Source organism: Lynx canadensis, chromosome B3, assembly GCF_007474595.2.
Source record: "Lynx canadensis isolate LIC74 chromosome B3, mLynCan4.pri.v2, whole genome shotgun sequence".
Classification (NCBI taxonomy): Eukaryota; Metazoa; Chordata; class Mammalia; order Carnivora; family Felidae; genus Lynx; species Lynx canadensis.
The window spans coordinates 21,061,091-21,078,058 of record NC_044308.2 but is presented as its reverse complement, the minus strand read 5'-3'; the positions used below and the strand labels follow the sequence as shown (position 1 = coordinate 21,078,058).

The window sequence follows — 16,968 nt, the reverse complement described above, 5'->3', positions numbered from 1 at the left end:
AACAAAGAAATAGCAATATAAAACGTCACTCATGTTAAAAATATGAAGCTATAAAAAAAACTAAAATCAGAAATAGTTAAAAGTGATTATCTCAAAATATGATTCAAAAATACCTCTTGAAGACAAATGATATGAAATTACATATTGAAAAAAAACACTTTCTAGACACATATATCAACCCAGAACAACCAACATCAACACACATTTTTAAATTACTGGATCTTAATGAAAAAGAAAAAACTCCCTGGGCATCCAGGCAAACCAACAACAACCAAAGTGAAAGTTACTTATAAGGAAAAGAAAATTAGATTATAATCAGACTTCCAGCAGCAACCACTTGTGTCAGAGAAAAAATTGGAGTGTGTCATATAAAGATACTCCCAGAAGGAAAATGACAGACCAGGATTTTATATCCAACAAAAGTGACTGTTAAATATAAAAGGTATACACAAACCATTACCAACAGGCAAGGACCCCAGGAAATATTGTTCTTATGAGCCCTTTCTAAAGACTCTATTAGGTAATGAGCTTCCAAGAACCACAGTAACCAAAGAGGCATCAGTATAAGGACTAATGGTAAGCCTCAGATATATATTTACATATAGTGCTGAGACTAGGGGAGGGTTAAGAGGGAGAGAGTATAGTATGCAATGGCTATGTGTTCTGATAATATAGATATAATACAACCTTTTTAAAAAAGAGGAGAGAATTGAAACACCTATGCAAAAAAAAAAAAGTAACTCTTCAGTAATCATAATCAATAGCAGTAGTATTAACATTGTTATTCTGAAACTATAAAGCAACTGAATAACAAGGGGTATTTTAATTCTATCATGTCTGTCCTTTAGAACTAGGATTCAGTGTGTAGCAAAAGGAAACACAGCTATGGTCTAGAAAGGGGTAAATGAAAAGCCTATAGTGTTTAAATGGAAGCATCAGTACAAACTCATTCCATCTCTGAGCAATGAAAAGCCTGGACACAATGACCTACTGAAAAGCAGTGAACATCTCCAATGCCCAGATTGTGGTCTTGCAATACCATTTCCCACTAACTGGGGCCAGAACTTCTTGGAGAAATGATTCGTTCCAGATCTGGAGCAAGAAAATTCCAAGATAAGCCTAGAACATCTTGACATACCAGATGGCAAAGAAGCTATCAAAGATCAGTAGGGTAAGAACAGGGGACAGAGGAGCCCACTCGAAGAGGCTTCCACTGGCCAAAAGAGACGTTCTATTCTATTTCTTTGTTTGGTTTATTCATGCACCTACACCCTACTATCTTAATTACTGATTTTTTGTAATATAACTTTTAATGTACGGTAGAAGTAGCCCTTTTGTGGTATCCTTAACAATGTATCACTGAGGGGGCACCTGGGTGGCTCAGTTGGTTAAGTGTTCGACTTCAGCTGAGGTCATGATCTCGTGGTTAATGAGTTTGAGACCCACATTGGGCTCTGTGCTGACAGGCTCAGAGCCTGGAGCCTGCTTCAGATTCTGTGTCTCCCTCTCTCTCTCACTCTCAGTCTCTCTCTCTCTCTCTCTCTCTCTCTCTAAAATAAACATTTTTTAAAATTAAAAAATGTATTATTTAATATAACATTAATATTCATATATACATATATATTTAATAAATATATAATTTATAAATATAAATAATAGTTATTGTTTAATAGTACAATATTATAATAGTTAATTGTTTAATGATATACTATAATATTTTATTATTTAATCATATAATACTTTTATTTAATAATATAATGATAATATACTATTACAATAATTTTATTATTTAAAAATAATATTGGAGATACACATCAGTTATTTCTACATAAAATATTTTTTATCTACTTCACTATCAGTATTACTATATTTTGTTTATTTGTTCTCATTTATTATATTTTAATTTAAAGATTTACCCGCTTTGAAACTCAATATAAGCTCTTTGCTTTTAAGACACAATTCCACACAATACTGCTTGCTGTCTATCTAAAATAATGTGATGAAAGTACTTACAGTTTTCAGTTGCAACTCTACCAACTCTTATTCAGTGTATCAAACAGAATAAGCCACAGAACATCAGAGCAGAGATAAACCTGTTTTAGGACAAATCAATTTGTTGAGTGGTGCTGAAGGTCATAATTTAAAATTTTTATGTATACTAGGAAAATTTTCTAGAATTGCCATAGCTTAGAAATCTAAAAATTAAAAAAAAAATCTTTTTTATCATCCCATATAGGTTATAATGGGGATTCTTCTTCCCCCTACCATCTTGTTTTTGGAATTTCGCACATATGATGACTTCTCATATCAGACATCCAAGGAAAATGAAGATGGCAAAGAAAAAGAAGAGGAAAATGTGGTCAGTGATACCCCTGACCATAACAGTATCAATTGACTTTCATTCTCAAAATTGTTGAGATTTCTCTTACCATGAATTTAGAAACCATAGTAATTGGGGAAATTTGTATACTTCTTTATTTTTTAAAAAAATATCTGTTAAATACTGTGCATTTCCCATTTAGCAACCTGCTTGCTGTGTGCTGTTCTCTGTTTTCCAGGATGCCAATGCAGACACTGGTTCAAGAAAGGGCGATGAGGAGAATGAGCACAAAAAGCAAAGAAGCATTCCCATTGGAACAAAGATCTGTGAATTCTATAACGCTCCCATTGTCAAGTTCTGGTTTTACACAGTAAGGCTTCCTCCTTCGCATTGGCCATTTAACATGTTTTGAATATGCAGGATTGTTAGAATCAAGAAACATGTCAAAGGCTTTTAAAAATGTTTTAAAATTCACCAAATTAAAATGAATTATGAAACAAAACTGGGACTAATTCAGATCTTCACCTAAAATTGTATCTGGATATCTTGTTCTATATTTTACATGCATGTAGGAATGTGGCCATCCTAGCCCCAAATACACCATTTCATAATGCAAAATAGTCTTATTTGCTTAAGATGAAGGATTTTTTTTAATGCTCTCAGTAATACAAACTTAGGGAACTATAGCTTTATTTTTAAACGGACACAGATGATTGGTGATTTAAAGAGCAAACTCACAGTTAACCATTTTTTTCATAAAACTAGAGGGGCCACTAAAGGAATGTGGTTGAACCCAGGTCATAAACTCCTAGACCAGGGGAACAAATCAAGGCCTCTACACTCTGAAATGCACACCAAATTGACCACAGTCTGGCTTCACACTCTCCTCCAGCTGCCTTTAGTGGCCACTGTCTTGGCATCTCCAATAGTGTGGCCATCTATAACCAGAGAAGACTCAGTCTTACATTCATGCTGGGACATCCGCAGATGGGCACATGGGAAGGCTCCCAGCTGTGGGAGGTCCCAGGAGGCACACAAAGGCTCCCACAACCTTGCAGTCTGGGGAGGTTGGGACAAGACTACTCATGAAACCCCAAGCACCAAGCTTCAGCCTCTGCCAAGCAGGCCCTGGCACTGTGGCTCCATTTGAGACTAGGCAGGGACAGGCGATGGGAGGTGAGGAGCTGGGTCCAAAGCTATGAATGAGGCAACTGGCAGGGGGGTAAGCAGTGGGCAAGAGGAAGGCTGCATGTGGATCCAGATCAACTATGCACCTGGACACCCAACCTTTTGGTAGCCACACCTGGTGTGGTGGCAGAGCCACTGCTGCCCATCTGCTCTGGTAAGAACCAGCTGAGCACTGGCTTGGACTTCAGGAGAGTTCAGCATAGGGTGGGGCCACACCCTATGTAGAAGACCCCCAGTGTCACCCTGCCCCTCGGACTGCTAGCTCTGGCCCGGTGGGAGGGTGTGACATGTATTATAGCTTCCCAGGGGATTCCGACATGGCCCAATTTGGAGAATTCTGATTCCTCTGCAAGGAATAAATCATGGATTCGAGGGATTTTACTGTATTACTGGTAAAGCTTATGCAATTGGGAGGGGTGGGGGTGAATCTTAAAAAATAAAAACTGCCGAATCACAGATGCACAATTGCTAGAACACTCCCTCCTTACCCCCATAACTCCTGAAGAGGCCTGTGCCAATGAGGCTCCAGAGGTGAAGATTCATCAGCTCCACAGTGAATCAACCTCAGACCACCTCCTTCCCACCTGATACCTCACTCTCATATACCTCCAAACTCGGCATCTTTTCTTGCCACAAAGATAGGAAGCTTGCCGTGGCCACAGCAAACCACAGATATGTGAGTCCTAATTGTGGGGACTCGAGGCAGCTCTGTGCATCAGGGCAGACAGCTCTCACCCCCTCCCTTCTAACCTCCCACATCCACTAACAGTGAAAAGATTCAAGAGGGAAATTTGCAAGGCAGGGAGAGAAAGTAACATTTTCCAATTTCCAGGAATGTAGAAGTCACATGAGTGAAATATTAAAATTTTCCTGTTTCTCATAATTTTGAGCACCTCCGTAATTCTCCCATGAGGGTGATAGTAGCCACAAATACATCTTCATTTAGAAGATGAAATGCCAGTGCCCATACGATCCTAAAGTATAAAATGCCTCCCGACCTGCCTCAAAGTTTATCTGCACTGGTGATGTGAACAGAAAGTTCCTCTAGGTGAGTCAGTCCAGCTGGAAACGAAAATTTGTTCTTGAAGACCTGTCAACCTGAAAACAGGATTTCAAAGTGTGTTTCCAGCATGTGTTATCTCCTCAAACACAGCTAACTGTTGTTCTGCCCTTCAGATATCGTACTTGGGTTACCTCCTGCTATTCAACTATGTCATCCTGGTGCGGATGGACCGCTGGCCTTGTCTCCAGGAGTGGATTGTCATCTCCTACATCGTGAGCCTGGCATTAGAGAAAATACGAGAGGTGATTACTCCAAAGGCCCGTCCCAGCCCCACTAACCACTGACTTTAATTCCGATATAGCTTCTTATTGCAAAAGCACTTCATGAAAATCACAAGTGCCATGGGACCTTTTTCCTCTCTTGAGGTATCACAATCCCAAATGTATTCTATTCTTTTGCTTAAGATTTCTATGTCTTTTGCTTCCAACTGAATCTGAATTTGCAAATCAAAACACAAGACAAAATAAATGTTTAGTAGCAAAAAACATAGTCTCAGTGCGTATAAAAGCAACAGTAAATGCTGCCAGATACCTGAGATAAACCAATTTCCACAACTGATGTTTTCTGGGAACTGAACCTAGAAACAGAGAGAGACACAAGATGACATTTTTCCTACAATTTAGGACTCAGAATCATGCTCGGGCTCCCTCTACCACCTCCAATGGGGATTCTTCCTTCTTATTAAGGAAGGGCTCTCAGGAGGGGAAATAGGGCCAGGTAATTTTCTAACATCATCCACAAGTTTTAACTCACTACATTAGCTTGTAAAGGGAAAGCTGATATCCAAGAAAATATGAATTTGAACTGAAAAAGCACAAAGAAGGATTCACATTCTTTTTCCACCTGACGTAAAACCAGTACTATTGTTTTGCAATTATTACTAACCCTTTCTCACTGAGAAAAAATATTACTGGCAACTTCACCCCAACAGAGAGAGTTTGATGCTGTCAGTCTAACAAGAGCCTGAGAAAGAAAAAAAGTGCCAAATCCAACATTTTACAGCCCATCTCCTTTGCTACTGCACTTTCTTTTCTAGTTGGGCTTCATCAAACTCTGAAGATGTTACAAGTGGGATTTCCCAAGTGGCCTGCAATACCATCCCTTAGTGCCACCATGATTTTGCTGAGTATCAGCCATGTGCTAAGATTTCCTCCAGTTACAGAAAGAGGGTAGCCCTCAGCCAGTATGGATGAGCTGTTAAATTAGTGAATCCCTTCTGTGTTGGCCAAAAAATAGCCAACACCTCATCCCACTCATGGGGTCCCCAGGACCTACACAGTCTCCATAACTAAAGGGGTACCACATGGCACAGCACCCCACCTCCCACTGCAGGGTCCATGGGGCTCACTGTGTGTGCACCTGTGCATGCTGGTTTTTCAATATTTTCAGTTTTACTCTGAGGAAATAGTGATTTTTTAATCAGTGGTGATTTTTAAAGGGTAATATCTTAAGCAGGAAAATCATTTAATTTCCTCCTGACTTCTCCTATCTACATTGCAAAGGAATTGTGGCAAACATCTCCTAGCCCGATTCTGCCATCTCCACCAGGTGGATTACCCTTTTGTGAGCCCACACGGGTGTGTCTCCCCTCTAGACTTTTCCTCCTGGACTAACTCAGGAACGTGGGCTGATGGGCACATATCCAGAGTATTAAAAAGAAATCAAGAGGCAGCTGTTTTAATTACAGCCAGAAGAACATAATTTAGAAGGCATTTCCTGAGAGTTTGTGAAACACTGCATCTAGGAATATAGAGGATTCCATGGAATTTCCCTTTCAAGATATCTTTCAATGCCTGAGAAGATTAGTGTGTAGAGGTCTTCACCAGGAAATGGGACCAGATGCCCTGGAATGTTCCACCAGTCCTATCTTTCCAAGATTCTGAGATGCGGCTTCCAACACAGCATTCCTTGTTCATTGTTCTTTGTTTTCAGATCCTCATGTCAGAACCAGGAAAACTCAGCCAGAAAATAAAAGTTTGGCTTCAAGAGTACTGGAACATCACGGATCTTGTGGCCATTTCCATGTTCATGATTGGAGCAATCCTTCGCCTACAAAAGCAGCCATACATGGGCTATGGTCGAGTGATCTACTGTGTGGATATCATCTTCTGGTACATCCGTGTCCTGGACATCTTTGGTGTCAACAAGTATCTGGGGCCTTATGTGATGATGATTGGAAAGATGGTTAGTACTGACATCCCGTTAGTAACTAGAGATGCTGTGGTTGTGGTTAGAACCTGAGACCAAGCCTTGGGTGTGGCTTTGTCAGATTTCATTTGGTCTTTCCTTTGCAATTAGTTTCTTACAGGAAATGTTTTTTGCTTTAAGATACATAGTTTTCCTACACATTAATATGGTATATACATACAGTACACACTGCTTTATACATACTGTATCTATGTACATACTAATACTGCATGTGTGTGTGTATATATATATATGTTTATATATGTATAGCAATAATCTAGTTGATAACATGTGGTAAAAGCCAGAGACAAATAGGGCCCAGGGTCACTCCACAACCTGTATTCCAATCTTCAGCCCGTGTACTCTGGCCTGAGGGTAATTCATGTGATTAGGCCAAGTCCATGGCAACATTTCTTCCAGAATAGGCCATACTATATGGAAAAAAAATGAGTCAGCATATCATCCTTACATCACCTAAAACAGCTTCAGTGTTAGGACCGGACCCAGAAGAAAGGAAGTATCTTAAATTTACAAATAACACTTTATAGCGCACGTGGCTTTGAGTAAAAGGATATATGATTTAGCTTATCCTGGCAAGGGCCCTCATCTTCAGAGATGTCCAAAATTAGGAATTATACCAGTTCAGTATCCACAGTAAACAGAGCACTGCTCACTGTAACCACTCAGCATTTGTGTAATGAATGAATAAATATCATTCTGTATTCTCAATTCATTATCTTGTTTTCTTAGATATCTCCTCCTCTGACTCCTTAGTTTCCCTTACAAATTCCCGTGTTTCCCCCATAATTCTTCCCTTTCTTCATTTGCACTTGTAGTTATGAGAGGACTATTTGTTTATGGGCAACAGTAGAGGAGAAGAAAGAGAACAAATGAGGGAGTCAATGTTCTAGAATAAGATGTATGTATTGCATGGTGTATAAAAACTAGGAGCCCATGGCTCAGATGGAGAGAAGAGAGACTCTCTTCTTCCTAATTAAGCACTCATGAAGTCTTTGGGGAGAGCATTACAATGAACCAGGTGAACCCGGCCCATGAGTCAAGACACATGTTTTCTCTACTCAGATGATTGACATGCTGTATTTTGTGGTCATCATGCTGGTTGTGCTGATGAGTTTTGGAGTAGCCCGTCAAGCCATTTTGCACCCAGATGAGGAGCCTTCTTGGAGACTGGCCCGAAACATCTTCTACATGCCCTACTGGATGATCTATGGAGAGGTGTTTGCAGACCAGATAGACCGTAAGAATAGAATTCATAGTAAGATTCTCTTCCCTGCTTCTGAGGCAGATGATCAGTTCCAAATTAATGGAAGAGCATGTGTTAATTTGGAAATAAATTACTTTTTATTCTGCCATGACCATCAAATCATTTTATGAAGAAGTGCAGAATATGAAATGTAGATTTTTGAGACATTAGTCATTTCTTCTCTTCTAAAAACCGTTAACCAGAATTTTGAGTCTGATCACTTTAGCTGGACCTGGTGAATATCTTATCACATGAATGCAGCACCAGTGCCAATATCCTAATATTTTTTCAACGTAAATTTCTTTCTACTCCAAGGCAGAGCTAGTAGTGTTGTTCCAAGAGAATGAGATAGCGAGCATGACAAGGTGACTGGTGTCTTGTGTCATCCTCTTCTTCAAGCTTCTTCTCCAAAGGCCATTTTCCATGTGGCTATCAATTTCCTCTTCACTTATGCAGTTCAAATTTTGTTAATTGTTATTGTTATTATTATGATTAAAAATAATCAGGATGTTAGCAGAGGAAATAAGCCATAATCCTGTATGGATTTCTGGGTGGTGCAGGCCCCAGCCCCTCCCCAGGCTGAGTTGATAGATCATGGTGTCTCTTGTGTGGTAGGTTCTTCAGATCTGTTCTTGTGTTTGCCCCCATATTTTCATTTGCATGTTGTACTCTGTCACAAAGCATCAGACTGCTATTTCCAGTGTTTTGCTTCTTGGGGATAGGTTTTGAATATCCTCCACTTGTATGAAACACACAGTTGTCAAAACATCGTCTGTCACTGGGTTAGACTGATAACTAGTTCATACAATGCCTTCTACCTAGCTTTCAGAACATAACTCCAAACACATTATCATGACAAGTATCTCAAAGTCAATGCGAGATATTGAATGTGTCTGTAGCTTGGTAAACCAGAATGTAAAAATCTAATTTGGTTTCCAAAGAATATTTACTTAGGTAAACATATGATCCAGACATAAATTGTAATATTTTTAATTTTTTATTATTAAATTTGCTAATGAGAAGATAAAGAGGCAAATGAGTATATTTTCATTAAATGTAGGTTTTGATTCTTGATCTGATTATTGCATAATAATTTTGCATTTCTTTGTGCTTATGAGGTATGTGAATTGGGATATAGAGAACGCCTGATTGGTTAACCAGTTGATTAAAATGATCATCTGCCAGTAGCCTCATATCTTTTTCACAGTATTTTTTAACTAGTGAGCTTCTTATTGCTTTATAACATATGGTAAAATCAATGTTCATGAAATATATATATATATATTTCCTAGTATTAATAATGTGTATAATTTCCTCTAAATAGACCACTGTTTCCAAGCATGAATCTATAATTCCCAAGCTTGAATACTTTGCATTTGTTGACACCAAAACCGTTCTTAAGTTGCTAATCATGTGTTTTACTTTTCTCTCAATTGTCATCTCATTTTCTTTCCTCCCTTCCTCTCACAACTAAAAAATAAATAAAATCCTGCTTCCAATCGCTATATAGTCTACGCCATGGAAATTAATCGTAAGTTTACACAGAATTGATGACTCTAGTTCATGAAATGTGTGTATTCATCAATCTCTTCCTAAGCTAATTACTGATAGCCTTACGCCAGTCTTAAATATTCCTCTTGTTTTCTGATGTTAATATTCTTTTAAACTGTAAGTAAGTAAAAAGTAGGTAGACGATAAATTTATGGCAATTACTTCACTGATCACTTTTGCAATCATTCTATTTTTTAGTTCAGGACATAGGTCCCATAGGATCAAAGTGGCATTTTGAATGAGCAGAGAAAGGATGATTTTCCAAAATGATACCAGAACTGTTGATTAACAAATTTGAGGGTAGAGGGCATCGTACCTCCTTCCTCATAACAAAATTACTTCCAAAGTTCATGTACAAGTGAAATTAAGGAGACAACATAAGCTGATCTTAAGTAATCAGAAGACACAATAACTTTCTAATGGATAACAGTACAGAAAAAAATATCTATCTGCTTAGAAATTAAGAACTTCTGTATATGAAAAACACAAAGAAAGAAATGGGAAAACGTTTACAAATATAAGTCAAGAATGACTATCTCTGAGTGCAGAAATGAGCTTCTTATTTTCTTTGTAGGAGATATTTTCACATGAAAAATTATTGCTTATGAAATAAGGGGAAAATCGTGTTAAAAAAGAAATAGATTGTTTAACGGCATAAGTAAGTTATTTATTCCATTCATTCTATGTAAAAAGCAAGTACAACAAGACAAATTTTGTTGCAGCTCCTTGTGGTGACAACCAGTATGATGAGGAAGGCAAGCGGCTCCCTCCCTGTATCCCAGGCGCCTGGCTCACACCCGCCATCATGGCGTGCTACCTACTGGTAGCCAACATCCTGCTGGTGAACTTGCTCATTGCAGTTTTCAAGTATGTGTCATGGCTGGGTGCCTATTAGTAATTACAGTACAAATTTCCAATCTGGGGCCACGGATTTACACAGAATTTCAGGAGGGCTTTTAAAGGTGTAAAATCTTTACAACCTCTTTTGTTCAAATTTAAGCAGCCTTAGTGTATTCATGAGTCAAAAGTTGACACTTAAACACACTAAATTTTTCTCAATGGTTCAATATTTTTTGTTGTTGAAATATAATTAATATACAGTGTTGTATCAGTTTCAGGTGTACAATATAATGATTCAACAATTCTAAACATTACTTAGTGCTCATCATGATAAGTGTACTCTTAATCCCCTTCACCAATTTCACCCATCCCCCCCCCACCTCCCCTCTGGCAACCACTAGTTCTTTGCATTTAAGAGTCTGTTTCTTGTTTTGTCTCATTTTTCTTCGCTTGTTTTGTTTCTTAAATTCCACAGATGAATGAAATCATATGGTATTTGTCTTTCTCTTAAATACATTTTAATTTTAATTTTGTTTAGTATTTTAACACTTTGATGTGTATTTTAATCTAATGAAATATTTCCTTAGATAAAAGTCTCCAGAGGTAGGGAAGATCTGAGCATTATCAGAGGCTCAGAAGGCAATGTCAATTTCATAAGCTATGACAATTACTGCAATATTATATAAAATACTTTCCTTATCATTTACAGAATAGAAGACAAAATGGCCTAGGAAATAAATGGCTTACAGTATCAAATTTCTTATAAAACTTACCCATTTTGGCAAATGGGCAAATGTGTTGTGTGTGTGACCATACTTAACACATGTTGAAAAAAATATTTTTTAGCTTCTAAGATGAAAAATATGAGGGAAAAAAATCCTTCACAGAAATATAGAATCTTAGGACTGACCAGGGCTTTGGAAAGAATCTGGTTCAAACTCTTTTTCAACTGTATTAAAGGTTTAAATACTTCAAAATGCTTAGTTGAATAGCTCCTACCTTTAAAAATATGAAATAAAAATTTCCTGAGTGTATGAGTCAATAGACTGCAGTGTGATGTTTTAAGAGGGCAGTAGGTAGCAGTTACAATACACTTGATTCTTAATTATTTATATGAGAAAAATGTCCTTGAGTGTAGATAATCCACATTGATAGTTAACCCAAAAAACAGGGTAGTCTAGGAGTCAGTACTAGCAGGCATTAAACGGTCATTTCAATGTTTATTTTCATTTCAATGTGAGCAACTGATTGCCCTGGGAAATCAAAATGAAAAGGAAAATACTAATTAAACATTTACTCTTTTTAAAGCAATACCTTCTTTGAGGTAAAGTCAATATCCAACCAGGTGTGGAAATTCCAACGATATCAGCTGATAATGACATTTCATGACCGACCAGTCCTACCTCCACCAATGATCATTTTAAGCCACATCTATATAATCATTATGCGTCTTAGCGGTCGCTGTAGGAAGAAAAGAGAAGGGGACCAAGATGAACAGGATCGTGGATTGAGTATGTACAGGACTCTCTCATTTCTATCTTGGGCTAATTCAAGGGTGTTCCAACTGGACACTACATACTACTTTAAATTGTGTGAAAACAGAACACCCTAGTCCAACTGTTGTTCTTTGTAGAATGCTTCCCATTTTATGTTGGTTTTATTCCAGTTCTGTTAGTTTATGAGTAATTAGTGTTACCAAAAGCCTGCTCGTGAAAGAGATCAGAAATTGACAGAGTTCTTGAAAATGACTCTTCTATGTGGATTCAGAGTTCCTTTCAGAATGTTGTAATTTGTGGCATCTAAAGAGGATGGGAAAATTATGCTGTCCACCTGACTCTATCCATAAAACACACACAAAATTTCTCCAGAAAATAATACTTGGTTTCACTCTGCGAATAGCTTAAATAGTGGTGTTTTGTGTTTAAAAAGTGAGCCATTTTGCTCCAGGGTAAGAATGATTGCTGCATATGACAACCTGTTTGTGTAACAAACAATTGGAGTAGTCAGAGAACTGCCTACAAGTGAAGGACAAGGGCGCTTAATTCAGGTTGGGCTGGGAAATTCCTAATGAGGCAACGAAATTGATTCTTCACGCACCGGGTTCGTTTCTCACTCAGCAAACATTTCTTTCCCGCAGAACTATTTCTCAGTGACGAGGAGCTGAAGAGGCTGCATGAGTTCGAGGAACAGTGTGTTCAGGAGCACTTCCAGGAGAAGGAAGACGAGCAGCAGTCGTCCAGCGACGAGCGCATCCGTGTCACATGCGAGAGGTGTGCCCAGCGCGGGGCCAGCAATGGGTCCTCGGGCCAAGGGTTTGCGGGCTCCTCCACCCTATTTTAAGGGCAATGGAGACGTTCATTTAAACCTTCACTCGGAGTTCTCTTGTTTGTTCAGACTGGCTTTTTTACGTCTTTGCCTCCAAAATAGTGTGAAAATCTCTAGTTGTGAAACGGTGATTGTAAATTCTTTATAGAAGTGAATGATGACAGGGGCGCCTAGGTGGCACAGTAGGTTGAGCTTCTGACTTCAGTTCAGGTCATGATTTCATGGTTTGTGTGTTCAAGCCAGCGTGGGGCTCTGTGCTGACAGCTCATAGCCTGGAGCCTGCTTGGGATTCTGTGTCTCCCTCTCTCTGCCCCTCCACCACTCGTGTTCTCTCTCAAAAACAAATAAACATTAAAAAAAATTTTTTAAAGAAGTGAATGATGACAGGTATTGCATATATTCCAGGCCCAAACTAAACCAAACCGAACAAAAAAGCCCTGACAGTTCTTGCCCACTCCCGAAGTGGGAGCTTTTACTCTGATACCCTGCATCAATGGAGAGAACAGGTGCAGAGCTGTGTAAATGCTAGGGAGGCCATTGTTCTCCCTGCCCTTGACTTGTCCTTGACTTTATCAAGGATGGTATTCCCTAGGAACTGACCTCCTCATCCTGCCTTAATGCTTTGGTTGCTCCTTGCTCAACCTGGCAGAGCAGAGGTAGACTCCCTCCTCCGTTCTCTGAGACTGGAAACTAAGGGAGGGGCAGCAGTGTCTGTCCCCCACAAAGGTGGAAGTGTCAAAACTAGGGCAGGGTGTGTTTCACACCTGGGTCCCAACAATATCAGCATCATCCATATGGTAGTGCTTAATAAATGCAGAATGAATGAATGCGTGTGTGCACGAATCAATGAATGAGCAAATGAAGTCAGGTCAGGGAGAGCCAGAAAGAATGACATTTTCCAAATTTTACAGTATTGCCTTTCCTGAAGCTGGAAAGAGTAACCAGCAAAGGGTAGACAGGAACCATAAAACTTCACTACCTATATTTTTTTAATCGTATAATTTTAAGAACATTTATCACTTAATAAAAGCAATTTAAGCTTTTTTATTATTATTTAAAGATTGTGATAATTGACAAAACATTGGTGCAAAGTGTTTAACCAACAATGAAGGTAGAAGGATGATGCCTAGGGTGATTCTAGCTTATCATTCTGTCCTTCAATACTCAGAATTAAAGTTCCCTGGTACAGTTACGTGTGTATATCAGCAGACCATCCAGTGGAAGGCCTCAACAATTAGGACAGAATTCATAAAGTCTTGCTGGTGCACATTCAAGGCCAGTGACTCTGCCTCAGCCCACAGAAAAGACAATGCCCCTGGCAGCTGCAGGTCTCTGACCGCTCTCCCCTCGTAGACCTAGTCACCTTGTAATCCAACCTGCCAAATTCAAGGGTTATCTGCACCAACTTTTGGCCTTAAAAAGGTACATTTTCAATACAACTTTTAAATACTCCTTTGCTGTTTTAATAGTAATGACTAAGTATTCAAAATATAACAATTATTTCTTCCTGAGAAAGATAAGTTACCCCAATCTTAATAATCTAAAATTTCCACTTTCTAGTTAGACATTAATTTGGATTTAATCACAGCCTGTAATTTACAATGGAAATTGTGTTTTGTTTCACTCCGTTTCTTCCTCTTCTCCCCTCCCCCAACATTGTTTGGATTTTTACCATTCTTGGAGCAACCTTCCAAGAATGTGGTTATCAGGTCACTACCAAACTGCATTTTCCTCCTGGGGCTCTGTGCACACGTAATAGGAATGAAAGTGTGTTGGGCAGTAAAAACATCTACTTCCCGTTTCCCTTGGCTGAGATCTGCAAGGGTGATGGGAGTGCATTCCTGCCCCTCCGGTTCGCTTATTGACCCTTTCTAAGCTGAACCACAGGTGAATATCAAACACAAAAGGAGGAGGAGGTTTGGGGAGAAGATACCCTTCCTTCACTCTTTTTTTTTTTTTTTTTATTATTATTATTATTATTTTTTTTTTTTTGGACAGAGAGAGACAGAGCATGAACGGGGGAGGGGCAGAGAGAGAGGGAGACACAGAATCGGAAACAGGCTCCAGGCTCTGAGCCATCAGCCCAGAGCCCGACGCGGGGCTCGAACTCACGGATTGCGAGATCATGACCTGGCTGAAGTCGGACGCTTAACCGACTGTGCCACCCAGGCGCCCCACCCTTCCTTCACTCTTAACCAGGACAGCTGAGGAGCAATTTGAGCAATTTGACACCAGTGATTACTTTTAAAATCACATTTTTGAGCACTCAGATGTCTCTGCCATTTTAAAAAATCTTCTTCACATATCAGATTGTTTTTATTTTCTGCATCACTGTTTGCCATTTGATGATTCTCCAGGTCTTCTTCCAGCTGTCATCCCCCAGCTCCATTTGCTCTGCAAGGTCCAGTTAGGAGTGAGCCTCTGTGGAAGGTGCTGTTGGCATCAGTCCCTTCCGGACCTCCCTGTTGTCTGGTATCTTTCACAACCTGGGCCAGCAATTTGCATGACTCAGTCTTACAAACGTGTGCACACAGGAAGTTTAGACACTTGTGCTCCTCCCTCCATGCAGGGTGTTTTGAGGGTTCATGTGCAAGAACCAAATGCATGGCGTTCCCTTACTGTTTGGAAAGTTGTATATAAAGTTCTAGCAAGTTCATCATTTTGTAAGATACAACATTTAGTCCCTCAATCAGAGATTTACGATATGATTCAGTTTTTAGTTAGGACAACACTGCCGCAGGATATTTAACCCAAAGCCCCATCCAGCATGTCCACTTTGCTGACTTAGGGCACTGTGCTCATGGTTTTTCTCCCAAACTTGGACATCCTCTTCTGTGTTCTGGGCTCTGACAGTGGCACCACTAGCCATCTCATTCAGCAAGACAGACACTATCAAATCATCCAATTGTGTTTTCTTCCCCTTCTGAACAAATCATGCCCCCCTCCTACTTCTTTCCTTCTCTGCCACCAGCAGTCTAGTACAAGCTACCATCATCTTTTTTTCACTTGAATTTCTGCACTCTGAAAGCATTGGAGCTCTGAGAGCATCTGAGCTGTCTATAATCATTTCTCCTCTTCCAATTCACTCTGCACTCACTACAATCTAATCTGGTTGCACCCCTCCCCATCAGCTCTTTAAAAGCCTTTCAGTGGTTTCTATTGCTCCCAGGTCCAGCCTCACCCTGGACTGTCCGCCCTTCTTGCTTGGTATTCCAGTCTCGCTGGCCTTCCTTCATCTCCTCAAAGCCACCACTCCCTTCCTGCCACAGGGGCTTTGCACATGTTGTTCCCTCTGCCTACTCACCTTTTAGATCTCTGCTCAAATGCCAATTACTTATGGAAAACTTCCCTGACCACCCCATACCTTAGACTAGGTCAAGAAGCCTGCATGTCTCTGCATAGCAGGAGCTTGATATTTTTTAATGAATCGATGACTAAAAATTTTGTCTCCTTACTTGAATGCAAGTTTCCATCCTATTCTCAATGAATGTCAAACAGGGTATCAACTGTTCTCCCTCTATGTTCAAAACTTTGATTTTACTATTGGCAACTAGGAAGTCTAAATACACAAATGTTTCTGCTACCCATGATTGTCAGGAAGGATCTCTAATATCAGTAACACTAAAACTGTCGATGCTATCAGGTGTTGTTTCTTTGCTTGAAGGTATGGATAATATCAGATAACCAAGAGGGCTGCTGGAAGAATATTTTATAAATAACTTCTATCAGTACAACCACGGTGGAACTTGTCAACCAAAATGTTCTATCTCATCATACTGGGTTAATACCAAGTAACATGTATCTTTATCAACTGGAACTTGAAGGCCATCTCTGTGTCTCTTGGAAATCCACTGTTGAACACATCATTCCTTTTGTGGTTTGGCATCCCTTGGTGGACAGGTTCCAGAGCAATTGAGTAGGAAAGCATCTTTCCTGAAAAAACTTTGTCAGAGATTCAGCTTCCTTTTCTCGAACAATGAGAATTATGTAAGCCAGTATCTCTCCCTTTTTCCCATAGCTTCAGGGAAACTTAGCACCAAACTTAATATTTAATTACAACAAGTATATTATTATAGGTTTGGGAATACGTGGTGTACAATGCCTCCTTATTATCTCTTCTTTACTCTTTCATATCTTCTATTTATATAAATTTTATTTTGCATGTCTGATGTGTTCAAATACGCAGGCTGCAATTCACAAATTATACATTTTAATAGTTACTGGTCTTGT

At 39.3% G+C, this 16,968-nt stretch overlaps 1 protein-coding gene across 1 annotated transcript in view; it reads left to right on the top strand.

The window, feature by feature from the left end:
• The window catches only part of TRPM1 (transient receptor potential cation channel subfamily M member 1), a 95,764-nt gene that overhangs the window by 60,641 nt on the left and 18,155 nt on the right, over window positions 1-16,968 (top strand). Inside the window, exons 19-27 of the mRNA XM_030317535.1 lie at window positions 2,237-2,359; window positions 2,559-2,690; window positions 4,685-4,813; window positions 6,504-6,755; window positions 7,842-8,034; window positions 9,533-9,553; window positions 10,296-10,440; window positions 11,722-11,924; window positions 12,551-12,683. Of these exons, the coding sequence (XP_030173395.1) occupies window positions 2,237-2,359; window positions 2,559-2,690; window positions 4,685-4,813; window positions 6,504-6,755; window positions 7,842-8,034; window positions 9,533-9,553; window positions 10,296-10,440; window positions 11,722-11,924; window positions 12,551-12,683 (1,331 nt within the window). The remainder of the gene's footprint in view (window positions 1-2,236; window positions 2,360-2,558; window positions 2,691-4,684; window positions 4,814-6,503; window positions 6,756-7,841; window positions 8,035-9,532; window positions 9,554-10,295; window positions 10,441-11,721; window positions 11,925-12,550; window positions 12,684-16,968) is intronic.